At 40.2% G+C, this 20,291-nt stretch overlaps 1 protein-coding gene across 1 annotated transcript in view; it reads right to left on the reverse strand.

The window, feature by feature from the left end:
- Positions 1-646: 646 nt before the first annotated feature.
- The window catches only part of LOC121638182 (von Willebrand factor A domain-containing protein 7-like), a 41,969-nt gene continuing 22,324 nt past the window's right edge, over positions 647-20,291 (reverse strand). Inside the window, 18 exon segments of the mRNA XM_041982757.1 lie at positions 647-1,414; positions 2,230-2,389; positions 4,980-5,113; positions 5,305-5,576; positions 5,775-5,867; positions 6,068-6,220; positions 6,318-6,450; positions 6,551-6,724; positions 6,825-6,941; positions 7,055-7,167; positions 10,682-10,851; positions 10,972-11,158; positions 11,957-12,085; positions 12,198-12,291; positions 16,005-16,149; positions 16,261-16,358; positions 16,360-16,398; positions 16,605-16,794. Of these exon segments, the coding sequence (XP_041838691.1) occupies positions 1,034-1,414; positions 2,230-2,389; positions 4,980-5,113; positions 5,305-5,576; positions 5,775-5,867; positions 6,068-6,220; positions 6,318-6,450; positions 6,551-6,724; positions 6,825-6,941; positions 7,055-7,167; positions 10,682-10,851; positions 10,972-11,158; positions 11,957-12,085; positions 12,198-12,291; positions 16,005-16,149; positions 16,261-16,358; positions 16,360-16,398; positions 16,605-16,787 (2,775 nt within the window). The 5' untranslated portion in view covers positions 16,788-16,794 and the 3' untranslated portion in view covers positions 647-1,033.

Genomic DNA, 20,291 nt, shown 5'->3' on the forward strand with positions numbered 1-20,291 from the left:
TGGAATGTTACTATAATAAAAAAGTTTTTTTCTTTTTTACAAAGCACTTTACAAGCATTTTACAAAACACTGCCTCATGGTAGTCTGACAAACTGATACGTAAGATTATCAGCTGATTAGAGTCATAAATGAACACATTTCTTTATTGTTGTGCAAACATGAAAGTCAATAAGTGCACAAAGGTATAGAGTTTAAAACATGATTGGTATTAAATAGTCTCTCGTTCACCTTATTTGCGGCGTTTATGCTTATTTTTGTCATTCAGCTGACTTTGGCATTGATATTAAGTTTACACTTAAAACAAAGACTAAGAATTTGTTCTCCATGTGACAAATATTCATTATTTTACCGGTCAGATCACCTCCTATGCAAAATGTAAAAGGTTGTTCAAATTTGTGACAGATATTAAGAAAGAAAGCCGAGTTTGTTTCCATCATAATTAATACCATGATTATTACTTTGTCCCTACTTCACATTTTCTACTATGAAAATGATGAATAAAGACATTCACTGCTTTGATACCTTGTGTGCTGGAAGTTGGTTAATTTGTGATTGTAACAAAAACCCTGTTACATAATGACCCACAATAGTAGTTTGATGTAGTTGTACATGTTGAGAATAAAGACCACAACAACAGACATACAGAAATATATGGATTTATTTGTGACTTTGATATTTTAAAAAGTACAAAAGCAAGTACCTCAAGTACAATCAGTGCTTGCCTGTTCAGCAGTTTTTTACATTTTTTAAAACCACTTTTATTAAATCCCAAGAAACCAGTCGCCACTCTAACATCTTTTTTGTAAAGGTGAACCGTAATTTTCTATATGACCAGTTTTATTGATTCTTAAACTAAAGGACTCCAGAAACAAGGTGCAACCAGTTTTGTGCATTTTAAAATTCATCTTCTCATAAAGATGTGCAGGCAGCCACATATTTGCTGCAGACATTTTTGGACAAAACACTGGGAGTGAAAAAAAAACAAAAAAAACAATACATAACAGATAATTCAGTGTCAACAAACCTTACACCTTCAAAGCCTTACCATGAAGACGGAAAGCAACAGGGAAAACCACAGTGGCAGCGACAGTGTCAGAGCAGGAGGGCCACCTGAGCGAGCGATTGAATGATAACACTTGCCCACATTGCCAACTTTGTCTACAGCTACAAATTCAACAATCTGCGAGCAGCAGGAAGCGTTGTAGTTTGCCTGGATGATGGGATCATTCAGTGAGGTGTATGTGAGGCTTCCATTACCCCGAAACAGGGAAATTCTCTCTATCCCGGTGCCATTTCCATCGGTCAGGTTAGCTGAGAGTTGCCAGTGGAAAGATTTACACTGGGAAACACCTTGAGGGCACTTATCAGCCACCACTGTATCCACTTTACATAATGGCCGAGCAAAATCTGTAATCTGGACAAAGAAAAGAAAGATGAGAAAGAAAGACTGTGTATGTGTGAGAGAGATGTTAACAAGAGAAGTTAATGTAACTGTCAACATGTAAGATTACATGTTGACAGTGGTGTTTGTCAGACAGGTTTCAATAATGAAATGGTGCAGGATATTATTACCATAGTCCCACTAGCTCACTCACTAAACCACAGTACATGGGCGAAAAATAATTGGATTCCCAAGGTGTGGCCTAATAAGTAGCTTTTTAAAAACTTTTTACTAAGTATGTATGTTTGGAAACATAGTTTTATGGCAGCTTTTAATGACCCCCATTTATTCACTTTGGGACCTGGTTTTAAAAATGGGTGCTTTCAGGTTCCCAATATGCTGGTTTTTAGAAGAAACTTCCAAATGATAAGAAAACACATCAGCTCGTCTCTGTGTGGACATGACAGTTCAGGCACAGCTGCAGAAAACAGCTTTTATACAAGACACATCAGACTAGCAAAAAAAGGTTTACAAATGAACATCTGAACAAGTCAGATGCATTTTGGAAACAAGTCCTGTGGAATGATCACCCTAAATAAACTTTTAGAATGCAGTAAGCTAAGGTTTGGTATGGTTGGAGAACTTCCTGTCAAAAACACTACTGCCACTCTAAAGTAAGGGGTCAGATGAATTATGGTAAAGTTCATGTTGCAGCCAGAATCAGTGTGTTAAACTCACAAAGTGTCTTTTAAAAATCAATTAAGTGTTTAATCATTTAGCTATACAGAGTTACAGAAATTATGACCAAATGTCAGCACGACACGGTTATCAAGGATAAATCTGGTTACCTTGGTGACAACAGACAATCTCAGAACGGCGTAGTTGGAGTCAGTGCCACTGGAAGACTTGGCTTCGATAGTCAGAGTGGCATCAGTGCCAGATTCTGTGCCGGCAGGAGGTGTGATGATCAACGTAGCGTTAGCATATTGCCCAGTTGACAAGATGAGACTGTCAGGAGAACAAAAAATGTACATTTGAGGTTGTTCAAAGACAAATTTTATATCTAAAGATTAAGCAAATGAGAGTAACATATTTGGGTAAAAAAACAGGTCACTTTTACCTAAAACTATATCCAATGAATTGATGCATACAAAGTATATACGGAATATGTAGTGAGTCCATATTGATTTGTGTTCAGTGTTAAGTATAGTAATAAAAGAAAAGAAAAAAAATGGCAGTCTGTTATGGGTTACATGATAAAGTTGATTCTGGCCCAAAATCTTTTAAATCTAATTTTCTTAATTTTTAAGATGACGAAAAAGAAATCTATGAAGACTGTTTGGTCCTTTGGTCCTTGTATGTGAAATGTGCTATACAAATAAACTTGCTTTGCCTATAAAAGCAGATGCTTTGACAGCACCAAGCAGGAAATAGGTCAGGAATGCTCTTAGAAAAGCTATTGCTTCAGCCCATCAACCTGAGAAGGGTTATAAAGTCATTTCCAAACTATTTTGAGTCTGTCACCTTACAGCGAGAAATGTTACTCATAAGTAAAAATATTCAACACCATTGTCTGTCTTTCCAGGGGTGGACCTCCAAGCAAGTTCAGCCCAAAGTCACATTGTGAAATGCTCAGAGAAACTGAAAAAACAAACAAAAAAGCTACATCTCACACTCTACAGGCCACTTATAGCATTTTAAACCATAAAGTTATAGCAGAACAAATTAACAGAAAGACTGAACAAGGATGGCTTGTTTGGAAAGATTGACAACAAGCCTTATGGTAGGATGAGTTGAGTTTGTAAACGTACTTCTACTTTCAGATTTATAAAAGAGAGTGCATGCACGTCCTACACTTGTTTCCATTCATAAATCAGAATCAACTCTAAAGCGGGCGCACATGAGGGAACGCCTTCCCATGCCCACATGGTGGCTATAAATGGTCAGGTGAACGCCCTTAAAACATATTCATTACATAATTTCCATGATGGCTCGGGAGGGAAAAAGAGGGGAAAATGGAAACTTTTCGGGGTGTGAGACTGATATCCTGATGGACCACATTGGAAAATGTAAAAATGTTTCATTGGTGGGCACGGCATGGGCATTACTTGTGTCAGAAAGGTAGAATAGTGGAAACAGGTGGCACATGCTGTAAGAAGGGAAGACACACCAGACGTCTCAGACTGTGTGGCTGGATATATCGGTAGAGCATCCATCTTGTCATGCGGGGGATCGAAGTTCGAATCCCACAGATGTTAACAGTAACACCTTCCAGTTGGGTCCTTAGGCAAGACGCTACAGCCCACAGTAGCGTCTGCTCAATGACAGTAATGATGCAGGTAATGTAGTCTTTTGTTTTAATGTATAAAATAAACATTTACAGATACATCTGTGATTGGTAGCAATTAATTTAGTGTTAAATAATTCTTTATAGATACTGGGTGCTCAGAGGAAGTCCTGCAGGTGCAGAGGGACACGATCAAAGCTATTAACAATGTGGCCAAGGAGTTGTGGGAAATGGAGACTGTCTTGACGGAAATTGGGACAACAATTATAAAAGCATTGTGTAAGAATAAATAAATAAACAAAGGAAATCCACCTCTTGTGTGTTTCATAAGCGTTGCATCACTTCTAGACACTCCAGTCTGTGTCCTACTCTGCTGGATCTCAGAATGACCGAAGCTTACTTTTCACATTTTCTTTCACTGAAAATGGCCCATGCTGGCAGCAGACTCTCCACCTCATCATTTACTTGATTTTATTCTTTAACGTTGGTGTCGCAGTTTCCTGTTTTCACTGATTTTGTGTGTACACCTGGGTCAGAGTTGCTGTGTGGGTAGGAGCATTTTCCCTGCAAGTTTGGTTTTTATAAATCCCAAAAGTTAACTATATTTGGCATAGATCAGGTTTTATACCTACGCCAGCTTTATAAGTAAGGCCCCAGATCTCAAAATGATGCTTAAATAGCTTAAATTCTGTGGATGGACATTAAGAGAGCTGTGCAGAAATCATCCATCCATCCATTTTTTTTTCACTTCACACTCAGCTGCAAGTCGCTCTAGTGAGAGCAGAAGATCACGGCCCGATAAAGCCAACAGAACCACATCATCCTGAGGCCACCAAACCGGATCCCCTCAACACCTCAGCTGCGTAGGTAGTCTAGAAATTCATAAAAGTTATGAACAGAATCGGTGATAAAAGAACAGCCTTGGCGGAGTCCAACCATCACTGAAAACAAATCTGATTTACTGCCTGCAATGAGGACCAAGCTTTGGCATTGATCGTACAAGGAATAGACAGTTCATACTTCTGTGCAGATACCACTGTTAGCAAAAAGAAAAAGTCAATGAACTAAAACAACGTATCGAAGAGCGGTCCAAAATACAAAATGTATTTAATTTATTAATGTTTTCATTTAGATTTGTAATATATTACTATAAAAAAGGGTGATTCTGTTACCTTCAATTTAACTGAAGCAAGGCATAGCTTTTCTTCTTTTAGCTGGATTTTCACTAACCTATACTAACCTGCTGCCACATAAAATGATTGTTATAATTTCAGATTCTAACACAAATGATTTGTCGCAGCTTTATCTTACCTTGTTGGGTAGGACATGGTAAAGTCTCTGTCATTTCTGGCATTGATGGTGTATGTACCAGCAGCACCTTGGGTCATTATGCTGAAAGGGAGCTTAAAGCCCTCACCTGGCTCCATACTGCTGCCCACCGCAGCCTTAGACAGGATAAGAAAAACAAACAGGTGAATTCAGCCAATATTATTATTATATACCTTTATGTTCAGTGTTATTGCACAATTATTTCTGTGATAACTTAGATTTAAATATTCATATTCAATCTTCATGGTTCTGACATCAGTCCAGCAAATCATGTGTGAGGATGTGAAGCAGAGGTAAAAGGACAGACCTGGATATTCACTTTGGAAATGGACATCTGGGTTGTTGACTGCCTCTGAAATTCAGAGTTTGAAACTTTGTCCATTCCCTTCAGAAGGACCACAAACTCCCCCTCAGGGACCTTATCCACTGTCACCAGGATGTTTCCGTTGCCCATGTTAGCCATTCTGCCGTTGGTAACAGCCTCAGGACCGGACACTAGTATCAGCCCAGCATCTGTCACTGACATTGAAGTCGGACCTTTTCTACCAATCACTGAGAGCATCAGGGTGGCGGGCTGGCCTGGTTTTATAGAGGGAGGAAACGTTCATGTTAGAGAGAAGAATTAGAAGAACATGTCATTTATTTAGTTTGTGTCTTGTTAATAAGACACAAATAAGTGAAAAGAACGAGTATAAACTCATGCTCATATTATTTAGAGGCCAAACCTGAACACATAAAAACACCTGTGAAAAACTGCTGATATTGCAGGTACTGTACCTGCTTGTGGACGACCACTGAGCGTTGCATAACCTGGGTGAGGTCCTCCAAAACTTTCCACAAAGTCGTAGATGAAAGTAATTGTGCTCTGGCCTGCAAACACAGACACAAACAGTAAATCATTTCTAAACTTTACATGTTTCCTAAGAGATGCTCTGTACTGATGTGTGAATGACACCAGGCTGAGAGAAGGTAAAACTCTCATCTGACAGGGTAGAACTGAAACTATTGACTCACTAGCTAATTTCAAATTCATTTTATCGAATTATGTATGTTATAGACAAATATCTGACCTGTGACTTTGATTGTGTATGGCTGGCTGGATTTGATGTTGATGTTCCAGTTTCCAGTCTGCTTGTCAGAGTTGAGACGAATTCTCCACAGGTTGCCCACTGCCTGAATGGTTCCCAGTTTACCACTGGCCTCATTCTGATTCTGGCTCACTCCTATAAATGGAGCAGTAGTCATGATGACATGTTTAGTAAGAAAGAAAGACACTCATCCTGTCTAAGCCGAACAACACTGTGAGTAACTGTGAGTTACCAGAAGGGTTGGTGAGTGTAAAAGTAATGGATGTTCCTGTGATGTAGACTGTGGTGTTTTTCAGTGACTCATCCAACATGAAGGGGAAAGTCTCTTCCTTTCCAGGGGTTCTTGCTCTCTGAAGTACTGTCACCTAAGGGAAAATGGATAGGCATCTTATCAGTGCTTCAAACTGGTCCAATAACTTTAGGTTTAATTCATGCTTCAGATAAAGGATGTAACCAGAATCTTACCAGGGCAGACGTGGAGGTGTCAAGGATGACATCTGTGGCTTTGTGCAGCTGTGACTTTAACACCTGGATGGCCAAGCCTCCAGATGCCAAAGCTAAATCTTTGTAGTCTTCGAAAGAAGAAGCTGAGGGAGATCGACGGCGTCTGCTGCTTGTAAATGTTGTGTAGTAATTCACCTATGGAGAAGAGTCAATGTGATGATTTTACATTCCTTAACCTCACCAACTATTTATAGGGGTGACTATTGTTAATTATTTAGTGCCAGTCAGTATTTACCGCTGATTGGGTTCTGCTAATGAGAGCCAGAATAGTGTCCTTGAGGGCGATGTCTTTGGCTTCAGCATCAGTGAAAACAAAGATTTGGGACGAGGAAGGGGCACCAGTGAGAGCCAACTGAAAAAATAAAGGTTCACAGTCTTTAAAGAATCCATTAATTCAGTCTTATTTAAAAGTAAAGAAAGATACCTTCAAGGTTTCCTGTTTATGATATAAAGATGTAACAGTACCTGAACTCCTGAGAGACACATCTCTGGATTGTCACCACCACCATTTGCTTTGAGCTGAGAGAGTTCCTTTTTCATCTTATCAGAATCAGTTGTCCTTATCAAAGGCCCAAATTCTACATATTATGACAAAAAGAATATGTATATATATTAGAGAATGTATATATATATATATATATTTATATATATATATATGGACGACAGAAATGGACGAGAGGCGAGAACAAGGCTCTGTTGGAATGCTACTACTCCAGTAACCCTAGTCAGAGGGGTTACATGCAGAGAATGTGGGAAATATGGAATCTTCAAAACCCACAGTCAACACTCACTGCCAAACAACTAGTAGCTCAACGTTCCAACATCCACAGATGGCAACTGCTATCACAGCTTGAGATTGACGAGGTACAACACATGCTACGACAAGGCACAATCACGCTGCGCAAGGCAGCGACTGACCTAAGAGATAAGATCATGGCAAAAATGAATATCAGGCAACCCGACGCAAATTACAGAGGCTCAGGAATGGGTCCACCATCAGCCACCTCCTCCACATGGATGACATCAAGCTGTACGCCAAGAGCATGCAAGACACTGACTCACTGATCCATACAAACCGGGATCTACAGCAATGATATTGGAATGTCATTCGGACTTGAGAAGTGTGGGCGGATGGTGAGGAATAGCAGACATTGAGGACAGCTACAAGTACCTTGGAATCCCACAAGCAAATGGCAGCCTCGAACGGGCCACAAGAAAAGCAGCCACAGCCAAATTCTTTCAACGAGTAAGGCAAGTCCTAAGGAGTCAGCTCAATGGCAAGAACAAGGTCCAGGCAATTAACAGCAATGCCCTGCCGGACATCAGAATAATAAGCTGGCCAAAGGAAGAGATTCACACCACGGATGTGAAAACACGAAAACTCCTGACCATGCATGGAGGGTTCCACCCCAAATCCAGCACCCTGAGACTGTACACTCATCACAACGAAGGAATCAGAGGACTAGTGAGTGTCAGAACCACTATCCAGGATGAAACATCCAAAATCCTTGAATACATCAGGAAGATGGCCTCAACAGACGAAGTGCTCGGTGAATGTCTCAGGCAGTGGAAAATAGATCATGTGGTGATGGAGGAACCATTATGGGAGGAAAAGCCCCTCCATGGGATCTACCACCAACAGATAACTGAAGTGGCTGATATCGAGAAATCCTACCAATGGCTAGAAAGGGCTGGACTGAAAGACAGCACAGAGGCACTAATCATAGCTGCGCAGGAGCAGGCCTTGAACACCAGAGCAATAGAAAAAAAAAAAAAAAAAAATTATATGCACTGCCTCTAGCACTACATGACAGTGCCTGGGTCCAACTGGACTCAAAGCAGTCTGACTATCACTTAATTATGACGTCCCATCTTGTTTGAATTCATGCTTGTGTTGTTCTTACTCTTAAATGTAAGTCGCTTTGGATAAAAGCGTCTGCTAAATGACTGTAGAATAGAATAGAGGCCCAGATCTACCATATAAGACAAGACCCCAGGTGCAGACTGTGCAAAGAGGCCTTTGAGACAATCCAGCACATAACTGCAGGGTGTGAGATGCTGGCAGGGAAAGCTTACAAAGAGGGTCATAACCAAGTGGCTGGTAAAGTGTACAGGAACATCTGTGCGGAGTACAGACTGGAAACCCCGAGGTCAAGGTGGGGAACACCTCCGAAGGTGGTAGAGAATAACCGAGCACAGATCCTGTGGTACTTCCAGATCCAGACCGACAAAATGGTAATGGCAAACCAGCCGGACATTGTGGTGATGGACAAACAGCAGAGGAAAGCCGTTGTGGTTGACATCGCAATATCAAGCGACTGCAACATCAGGAAAAAGGAACATGAGAAACTGAAGAAATACCCAGGCCTGAAAGAAGAACTTGAGAAGGCCTGGAAAGTGAAGGCAACAGTGGTGTCCGTGGTCATCGGAGCACTCAGGGCAGTAACCCCCAAACTGGAAGAGTGGCTACAGCAGATCCCAGGACAAACCTCAGACATCTCGGTCCAGAAGAGTGCAGTCCCAGGAACAGCAAAGATACTGCGCAGAACCCTCAAGCTCCCAGGCCTCTGGTAGAAGACCCGAGCTTGGATAGATGAGACCGCCCACGGAGGGCGAGGGGACAATTCTTTTTATTTTTATGAACTTATATATATATATATATATATATATATATATATATAAGTTAAAAAAATTTTGCACAATTATTTTAAGCATACTAGAAGAAATAATATTGACATGTTGTTTTTCTGCTGTAAAATCATGTTATTAAGTATTTTTCTAAGAATATTATTAGTCTGTACTTAATGGTATGTTTATAATTGTATGTATTTGTGGGCAGATAAGTATTTAAAATGAGAAGCCCTGTCTCAATTACTTAAACCTGAATAAATTATAAAATTATAAAAAATGATCATCAGGACATTCTGTAATTTAATTTCAAAGTTTGCACCTCTGAAAGCTAAATTTGCTTTGAATTTGATCAAATACATTAACAGAAGTGTAAAAACAAGATAACAATAATACACAAGTAACGTTTGTTTAAAACTTTTCCTGACAATGGGCATGAGTCACAAATATCTTCTTATAAATCTTCTAAAATTTGTTCTTAACTTATATTTCTTATATATATATATATTTAAACAAAACAAGCATGTTTGTAAACTGTGAAATTGTTCGTATCTTTATTATGATAGTGGTAAATGCCTATTCTCCATAAGTTAATTTATTCAGGTGGTTAAAAATAATAACAATGTGATATTGAAATCATATAAAAGCAGCTCTATGTACAAACTGATAATTAAATAGTCCTGAGCCGAGAGCCAGCACCAGGTCCCTCATACTCTGCTTCCTCATCGGAAGATGTGTTGGTGGGATTGAGAAGGTCTTCGAAGTATTCCCTCCACCGCCTCACAACGTCCCAAGTCGAGGTCAGCAGCCCCCCATCCCCACTGTACACAGTGTTGATGGAGCACTGCTTTCCCCTCCTGAGCCGCAGATGGTGGACCAGAATCTCCTTGAAGCCGTCCGGAAGTCATTCTCCATGGCCTCTCCAAACTCCTCCCATGCCCGAGTTTTTGCCTTAGCAACTGCCAAAGCTGTGTTCCACTTAGCCTGCCAATACTCATCAGCTCCTTCTGGAATCCCACAGGCCAAAAAGGCCTGATAGGACTTCTTCAGCTTGACGGCATCCCTTACTGCTGGTGTCCACCAACGAGTTCGGGGGTTACTGTCACGACAGGCACCGACGACCTTGTGACCACAGCTGTGGCTGGCTGCCTCAACAATAGAGGCACAGAACCCAGCCCACTTATAGCTTCTGCAGGCGAGAAACAGACCGCCAGGGTCCCCGCCTCTGGCAGCCACCCAGCTCACACTGCACCCATAACTGCATATAATCAAATTGTTTGATTTGTCATATTTTCTTTATTTTGTAGGTTCAAATGAGATCATTAAGCCAGGGGGAAATATTTGATTCATGGTTCCTGGTTTTCTTTGCTCAAAGATTGAAGAAGAGGCAAATAGACCATTAAACAATGCCTCTAAGTCACTAATTGTTTTCTGAATAAGAGTAATCAAAGGAATTATTCATACCTGGGTCATTGAAGGGCACCAGGATGTACTCGGAGGGTTCGTCCTGTGTTCCTTTGTAGCTGTCAATGATTTGGTTTGAAACCGTTATGGCTTCTTGAATTTCCTCTGACATACTGCCAGTGGTGTCGATGACAAAGCACAGTGCAGACGAGCGTCCAATCCCCATCAGTCTGTGAGAGACCAGAAGCTTGTTTTTAGTTTTTTTCTCCCACAAAGATCAACTTTCTGGATTCTTTCTGACACTCATGCTCAACACCGTAATGCATATTTTTCATAACTTGCTGTTGTACCTCAGAAAGTACTCGTCTCCTGCAGCAAAGCGGATGTCCTCCAGCAGCTCGAGGGTGGCGTCTGTGGCTGCTTTCACAGCAGCATCATGGAGCTGCATGTTGTCCGGGCGACGCTCATCTTTATTGATACCTCCTCGTGGAACTGTTGTGCTAGTAAGATCAGCTGCTCCTCCATGGCTACACTTACCTGGCACAGGACAGCAGGAAGGAGACAAACTGGTTCAGACTGTTATCAGTGTTGCTCTTGTACATGAACTCATGTCTGCTTTTGTAAGCTGAATGTATTGCAGGAATAGTTTAATCATGTCTGTTATGTTGATACAGTTAACATGACTGTATTAGTACTGCATGTCGGTTTGTAAAAGGTTATTTATATAATTAATATGTTAATAAACCTAAAAGTACAATGAATTGTATTATATACATGCAGATAAATTTGTATTTAGGACACAAGTCACGGAGTGTTTTCATTCTCTTTTATAGTATTTCATAAAAAAATTAGCATAAGTAGTATTTTATCATTAAGGTAAAAACAAAAATGAACATTCAGCTTGTCTCTGATGAAACCTTTTTCAATCTTCAAAACATTTACTGACCATGAAATAATACAAAGCATAAAAATAATAAATACTTCCTAAAATTACCACCACATAGTAATTGTACAAAAATATGAATGATATTGGTGTTAAAGAAAAATGGATGACAACGTTAATCAGGATTCCAGCAAAGTTAAATATTAGCTGATTAACCTGTTTCAGACGAGAATGACTGAAATTAACTGTTACTTCTGTGGTGGTATCTGTTTTTGTCTTAATATACTTTGACTGTCAAATCATGTAGTCAATCAATTTATACATTTTACTTTCCACTGTGAGGACCGTTCAAGACAATCTGCTTAGTTTGCTGATAATTAACACTAATGAAAAATGTTTACAGTAACAACATGCCTCTCATTTGTGTTATTTAAATAGTATTTTTCAGAAACCTTTAGGTTTCCCATCTGGTAAGACTCCAATGTAGCCTGATGTGAGTTTCTTCTCCCTCAGGATGTTGGGGAGGATCTGATTAGAGCATGTTCCACTTGCACAGTCACTGCAGGTGGCAGTGTTCACATCTGCAGATGAAAGACAAATGTGATACAATAGTGAACTCATTTTACAAAGACTTGCGCTAGCACTAATATATGAACTTTTGTTTTTTTGGATGGAAGAAATAAACATGCACACCTGCCAGGTTATCCAGAGGAAGATATGGGCGTATGAGGTTCTTATATTTCTCTGTGTGGCCCAGTTCCACCCAGTTACTGTGGCTGTAGAAGTCCTGATTGTGCATTAAAGCAGACAATATGCAAGATAATTAAAAATTATATATTATCAAACATGATCAAATTCTATAATGAATTCTGAATATATGTTGTGTCTGAATAGCACATTCCCTGCTTGTCCTCCACTTTTTTTTTTTTTTGCCAATATGTCTTTCATTTTCTTTTAGCACCATTTTTTCCCTTCATTCCGCTTTCTTTAATTTGTAGACCTTCTCCTGTTCCACAGAATACATTGTTTGGTCAAACTCCCTTGACCCCAATGGGCTCGACACACGGGGGGCGACGTCGCTCCTTCTCCATTCATTTCCTATGGCACCTGCGTATTGAGGCGAAAATCGCTGCCCTCCTCCAGCCAAGCGACAGGCGACATTCGTGCATGTGAAATGTTGCGCTCGTTCATGTAGACGTACACACGGGGCTTGCGACGTGACACAAGAAAATAGAAAAATGTTAAATTTTTGTCGCTGTCGCCTGGCACTACAACCAATCAGCGAGGGGCTTCATGGACTGACCAATGAGAGCAGCTTAGACAGTGCAGTCTGCAAACACTCTGAACATAGACGAATAGATCATTTTAGCTTAATGAAAGGCAGTCGCGTGGTACCAGAGTGAATTAGTCCGAACGTAGGTTCTGGATTGATCTGGATCAGCCTAGAGGTCCATCAAATGATGATATTCACAATGCTGTTTCCTATTTTGTAAACTCTGGATGAACCCAGAGTTGTCTTTCTTTTATACAGTAACCAGCAAGATTTCTATCAATTTGTGCAAAATCTTCCGACTCTCTATCTGTCATACTTTGTCACTTCAGGGACTGGTTTGAAAATGTCAAAATCCCCACCAGTATCATAACCAATCAAATTTCTTGGAGAAAAGCGATCTTAGAGCGGGATGCACGGCACTGCTGCCGTCGCTGTCATTGGTCGCCTCACGTGTGTTTGGTTTCACGAAAGTTGCGATGAGTTTTCCCTGTCGCTGTCATTGGGAACCTCCTGTGTGTCGAGCCCATTAAATGCAACGGTGAAGATTAACTTTCTTGGTGATGCTGATCCCCCTCTAGCTGTAACACATTTCCTGGTCCACCACACTTGTGACACACTCTCTCGGGCACCACCCTGGTTCGCAACTCCACTGGCATTCTGCTAGACCCTCATCACCCTATATATATATATATATATATATATACACATATATGATTCTCACACAGAAGTCTAATAATAAAACACTGTTCAGGTTCAGATCAGGGATCCCATTCCTCCCAACAACACTCCGCCAGGCCACTGAAACAAAAAGTATGCAACATATGAGTGTTGCAGTGACAGCACGTGAGAGGCAGCACACAAGACCGGAACTTTGTAGTTTAAAAACAGCGCTCAGATTGAATGTATTACATTTGATATGTATGTATCAGGCATAAATAGTATGAGGCAGATCACGCAGGCCTCACCCATCACTTCCAATGCCTGGACAGGCATTGAAATACCTTAGAAGTACAGTGGTGTCCCCAGTTGGCACCTGATCAGGACACCACAAAGAGGGCCAAATAGCTAAACTGAATTGCTGTAACACATTTCCTAGTCCACCACTCTTGTGATACACTCTCTGGGCACCACCCCAGTGTAGGCACAATTAACATTAGTCATGTACACACAAAGAACAGTTTTCCATCCTGCAAGCTGTGGTCACGAGCAACCCTCTCATTAACTAACAAGAATGCATTGCCACACCTGGTCAAAGCCTCTCCCCTTCAGCAACTCCGGAGTATCAAAAAAGGCCAGCCCATCTCCACGTGTTTGGCTCCAGAGCCCAAGCATAACATGGAGGTGAACCCAGCTATGCTGCTCTACTTCACTCACCAGCTCAGGCTCTTTCTCTGCCAGTGCGGTGACATTCAGTGTTTCAAAAGACATTTACTTTGTTATCAGAAATCAACATCCCCAGAACCCCACCTTCATCTATGCCCCAGTTCACATTAGAAAATTATCCCTGCAAGAGGTGAACCCACTTGGAGGGAGGAAGCTGTTGTTATAGGCTGGGCTCAACTCTGGGACACCTGGGCTAGGCTAGCCAAGTGCTGCATACATTATTCTGGCAGTCCATCTATGGCTTACTCAGATCCCTACCTTGAGACCACCTTGAGATCCTACCCATACCCTGATAGGATCATGGACGTAATCAAACTCCTCCACCACATTAAGATTACAAATCACTGTTTACAACAATTCAATAAGACAAGTTAAATGAACATTTATCAAAGGTATATTATTAAAATTTGGTTTCAGGCTTAAATCCCATCACTTCTAGCACATCTGTTTTCTCAACTTGATATGAAAGTGATTAGAGGAATTCAAAGTTGGAGCCTAAAGGTGGATTCTGGGGTGGTGAAGTGGTTGAAAAAAAGTGAAACTGTTATGGTTCCTGGGTTTTGGTGTTTCTTGGTTTGTATTAGATTTTGATTATGGTTTAGATTTCTGGGTTTTTGTCATGTTTAGTTCTCTTATGTTCATGCTTTAGGTTTTCAGTTTTGTCATGTTTAGTTCAGTTTTCCTGTTTTCCCTCATGTGCTCCGTTTTCTGTTCCTGGCTCGTTACTTCACCTGGTTTGATTTCTCATTCACTTCAACTGCGCCTAATAACTCCCTCTGTCTACAAATCCCTATGGTTTTCCGTTTGTGGTACATTCCCCTGTATTGCGTGTTCCCTGCTCCTGAGTTTGTGTCAAATAAACTCATTTACCTGCACTGACCTGCCTCTGCCTCTCCTGCCTGCGTTTGGGTCCTCACCTCCGCCAACACACACAACAGAAACATATATAATGTTGTATTGCAGTGACAACAAGTGTGAGGCAGTGTGCAAGACAGAAACGTTCTAGGTTAAATAGTCCACACAGATTGGATTTGCATATTTGATATGTAGCATGTAGAGTATGACGCAGATTACACAATAAACAGCTTCATTTGACTCCCTGAACTAACAGTTGTTCCTTCTTCACCTCTCTGCTTGTAGCCCTTACTGTCAAGCTTGTCTTATATCTTTTCTTTTTCCTTATATCACACTAAAAGTATACTTTGCTGTCATAATGCAGTTATGTTTGTGATTTAATGAATCTCCAGGATCAGTTTTTAGTTTCCAGACTTCTCTTCTGTTTCAGTTTGGGTATGGAACAAAATCATTCATTCATTTTCTGTAAAATCTTATTGAAATTCAGGGTCACAGAGAAGCTGTAGCCTATTATAGCAACTAGTAGGTGAAAGGCAGGGTATGCCCTGGACAGGTTACCAGTCTAATGAAGGGCCAACACAGAGAGAATCGTGAATACAAGCAGTCGAAATGAGTTTCCTCTTTAGGGTGTCTGGGCTCTGACTGAAAAGGTCAGTCATCTCGGAGGGGCTTGGACTAGAACTACTGCTCCTCCTCATCTAGAGGAGCCAGGTGAGGTGGCTTGGGAATCTGGTCAGGATGCCTCCTGGAGGCATCTCTGCAGAGGTTTTCTGGTCATGTCCCACTGGAAGGAGGCCCTGGAGAAGACCCAGAAGATGCACACATATGCCTTTACAGGCATAATCAATCTAAGCCAAATCATATTAAATAAAACAAAGTTTTTGTTTTGAATCTTTAAAGTCCTGCTTTTTGCTCTGTAAAACACTGAATTGTAACTGTAATTTAAAAGTGCAATATAAATAAAGTTGATTTATTCCACACATCTCCACCTGTAGTGTGTGCAGGATTCTACCCAGTGTTTCCCTGGCAGCCTTAAAGTTCTCCTTACGAATATTAGCCTTGATGGTGGCCATGCCCTCCGTGATGAGGCGTCGTCCTTCTAAGAAGGCTTCGGAGTTGAAGTGATGTGGAGCACTGAAAAGATTTTTATGGGTAAGAGCAAATGAGATTTGTTTTTTTTTTTTGCCATACACTTTTTTTTTATTTCTAAAAAAATGTTCTCGTTTTAATTGGACTCTTCTTTACCTGTTAATAAAGTCACGGTCAATCAGTCCATTCTGGTTGTAGATCTCTTGGAGAGCAGAGTGGAATCTGGCACTGGATATCTCTCCTGATCCTTTGGGGACCTAAACAGGCCTGCACAAGCTCCTCTGGAGATGTTCCCTAGAATTCATATGTAAGAGGTCTAGAGATGATTAATAAGAACTACACAGTTTAATTAGATTTTAATTTTACGTTTATGCTTTCCACCTCTTACTGTCCACGATCAGGCTAAGCTGCATTCTGATGAAATGCAGATGTTTGTATTTCACTATCTGTATGTTATACAGATGTAGTGGTTTGTACAGATCCTTTATCTTCCATCTTACCGTAGGGTTGAAATCAACATCAGCATCATCAGCCATGTCCTGACATGTCTCAGTAACTTTTTGCAGTATGGCTGTTTTTGTGATGCTGACATGACTGGACGATCCTTCCTTGATGGACATAAAGGCCACGCTGGGGGTCAATAAAGCAAAGGCCAGCAGGACCACGCCCAGTAATGAAGTCATGGTGACCCTGTCAAGATCATGATAATGACGTCTTCAGTTTTCAGAAGGCAAGACAAGGCAAGGCAAATTTAATTGTTTAGCACATTTCACGTAGAAGACAATTCAAAGTGCTTTACACAAAACATAAAAACATAAAAAACATGGTGCAGAAAAAAATACAAGCACATTAGAAAAACAAAGATTAAAAAAGATAAAATTGATCACATAAAAACAGAAAGAAAAAGCTCAGATAAAGAAGTAAAGTTAAGATTTCAGCATAAAAGAACCAGCTGCAGATCTGGACTCCTAGTACGAACTATTGAAATGCAGCAGAGAACAGGTGGGTCTTTAACCAGGATTTAAATGTGTTTCAGCTGATCTGAGGCTTTCTGGGAGTTTGTTCCAGACGTGTGAAGCACTGAAGCTGAATACAGCTTCTCCATGTCTGGTTTTGACTCTGGGAACTGATTGGAAACACGACCCAGATGACCTGAGGATTCTGGTAGGTTCATACTGGGTCAAGATAGGTCACTGATGTATTTTGGTCCTAAACCATTCAGAGCTTTATAGACCAGCAGCAGAACTTTAAAGTCTATTCTCTGGGCTCTCTGAATGGTTTAATTAGCTCGATTTGTTGCCATCATGTCCTCCTCATGTTGCTTCTGGAAGATACAATATATTGCAAAAGTACTCAGACATAAGTAGCATTTGAACTTCAACCACAATCAGCTTTATTGTCACAGTACAAAGAAACTGTGTGTGGCTGCTACCCAAGGAAGAAAAATAGGCATAGAATCAGGGTCAATATAAATAAAATACAAAAAAACAGAAATATGAAATTACAATCGATTAATGAATAAAACTGGAGTAAAATATATACATGTGTATGGATTTAATGAGCTCATTCTTAATTTGTAGGGTTTAAAATGGTCTTGTCCCACCATTTGCAGCTTAAATAAATCTGGGAAATTACATACAAGTAAAGTGTGTTTCATGGAACTTTTTACTATCTCTCCAGAAGCACATTTGTGAGGTCAGGCACTGACGTTGGTTATGAGAAGGGTGGACTCACAGTCTCTGCTCTAATTCACCCCAAAGGTGTTCAGTCAGGTTGCAGTCAGAACTCAGCAGGCCAGTCAAGTTTTTCCACTGCAAACTTGCTCATCCATAGACATTGCTCACTGGTACGCATGTTGGAACAGGAAGGAGCCACTTTAAAACTTTTCCCACAAAGTTGGGACCGTGCCATTTTTCAAAATATCTTGGTATACTGAAGTATTTAGAGTTCCTTGAGTCCAGTGTGTCCAATGCATTCATACACTGGAGATCTCAACACTGGAGGCATAGAGGGTGATGTGTCTTATCCAATGAAACAAAGACAGATTTACTGGCAGTTGACTATGAATTTCATGAATGAGCTTATCAAATAGGTGGCATACTTTTACGGTACCATGCCTGAATCCCTGACCTCCTGACAGAGGCCCGTTCTTGTGGAGGCAGTCTACATGCTTAGGTGTGTGATTTTATACATGCAGCCATGAAAGTGAACTGAAATTGTCAAATTCAATTATTTGTAAGGGTGTCACAAAACCTTTAGCAACATAGTGTTTTAAGAGGACATACTGGATTCAATTATTAATTTGATCTGAGCAAAACCTTTTCCTTTAAAAGCCTTTAAAAAAAACCTTTGAAACAAATTTTAAAAAGGAAAACAAAAGGAATATACAAAATTATCATCAATCATTTTTAGCACCCAGTAATTAATTTGACTACAAGCAGTGAACAGTAAATATTTAAGAAGAATATTGACCATAACAGATTAATAGTTGTAATCAGAAATAATCTCCCCAAAAAAGTGATTCACAATAAAACACAATATATTAACCTGTTAAGCCCGACGGACCCACCGGGGGGTCCAAAAGGTGTAAACACAAGTTCATGTGTGTAAAAAAGTTACTTTAGTGATGTTAGGAAATTTTATTTATAATGTGTCTTAAAGAAGAATACCCAATGCCACTAAATCAACTCTTCAAGTGCATTTGGTCAACAAAGAACTTGTTTAATAACAACTTTAAAATACGTATGCCACAAACAGCGCCACCATAACCAGTAACACCCGAAACAAAATGCAACCCAACGCGTGATCCGTTCACTCCACCCAAACATATTGGGTATCAAATGAAACTAGAAAAGCTGCACTTTCATATGATACCAAGCATAAAAAGATATTCACCAAGCACCTCACGTCAGTTTTAAAACAAACAGAAAGCTGACCTTCGCATATCACAGCAGTCTAGCATGTTTATCACCAAATCCCAAAGCTATTCTCACAAACAGCCACATATTTTATTTCCCTACCTCTTTGTGGTCATTTCCAGTCTATCCACATTGTTCTTCGACCAAAACTCACAGCGTAGTAATCCATAATGGTGAAACTGCGTCATGCGCTAACATGCTCCTGTTCACAGCCATTTTGTTGTCTTGTTGTGGGTCTTGGCAGTGTAAATAAAGTTTGGTCGAATCCTACATCTTACAAGCTTTCCGACAATATATTACACTTGAACGACACTTTATCTGTCAGGTATAAATACTTGCGCGTAAACAAATGAGCATCATTGCCATTTTGCTGCAGTTACGCACGTGGGCGCACCGGAAAGAGCGAATATCGAACAGCGTTCATTTCTTTGCTTCATTATAACTTTTTATCCATTTAGAACGAAGAATAAAAGCCATGAACATGTCCAAGAAATTACAAAGAACCAAATACACCGTGTTGGAAGTTCTGCAGGAAATACAGACACAGCACAATTTGGCACAGTTTGCGTATCCAAGTGGCCAAATAGAAAGTCCGCCTGTTACCATCCACACTAAAACCTGCATAAATGCTATGAGCTTTGTTCTGTTCTCATGAAACCTTGTACAGTTGTAGTCAAGGACTTGCCGAATCTATGCAGTGGTATCTTTATGCACAGAATGATTTCTGTCATGATGTTTTCATCTGTGTACAAGAAAACAAAAAAAATTTGCCGAGGATATTTTTTTTTACCTATGGTTTATGACAATTTGCACAGGCATATTAACATTCACAATATTTCTGACACTAGATTTATATTCCATAGGGTCTTACCTATCCATTGAGACCACGCTTATGTATATTGACCTAAAAATTACAAAGTTATTGTTAATTTAATTTGGGAAGGTCTGTTCAGGCAAAACACCTCCAAAAACCCTCGGGTTTAAAGGGTTAAAAGCCATTTAGACATTTGTGTCCTTTTCTGATTTTCGTTCAAATACATTTGAGGTAGCCGATGGAGCGTTTTAACAGGTCAGTAACTTTAACTTGTGCATTGATAGTGTCTTTTATGGTAAATTAAAGCAGCAAAACATCCCAACCTTAAAACTCTGTGCGTCCGACTTGTTTTGATGGAGCACTGACATGTCATCATGCACATTCCTGGAATCATAACTGCCCTGCAGCGTCCCAAGGCTGAGAAACTGCACGTCACAACTTTTCTTGACCCAGTA

This window comes from Melanotaenia boesemani, chromosome 4, assembly GCF_017639745.1.
Source record: "Melanotaenia boesemani isolate fMelBoe1 chromosome 4, fMelBoe1.pri, whole genome shotgun sequence".
In the NCBI taxonomy this organism is placed as follows: Eukaryota; Metazoa; Chordata; class Actinopteri; order Atheriniformes; family Melanotaeniidae; genus Melanotaenia; species Melanotaenia boesemani.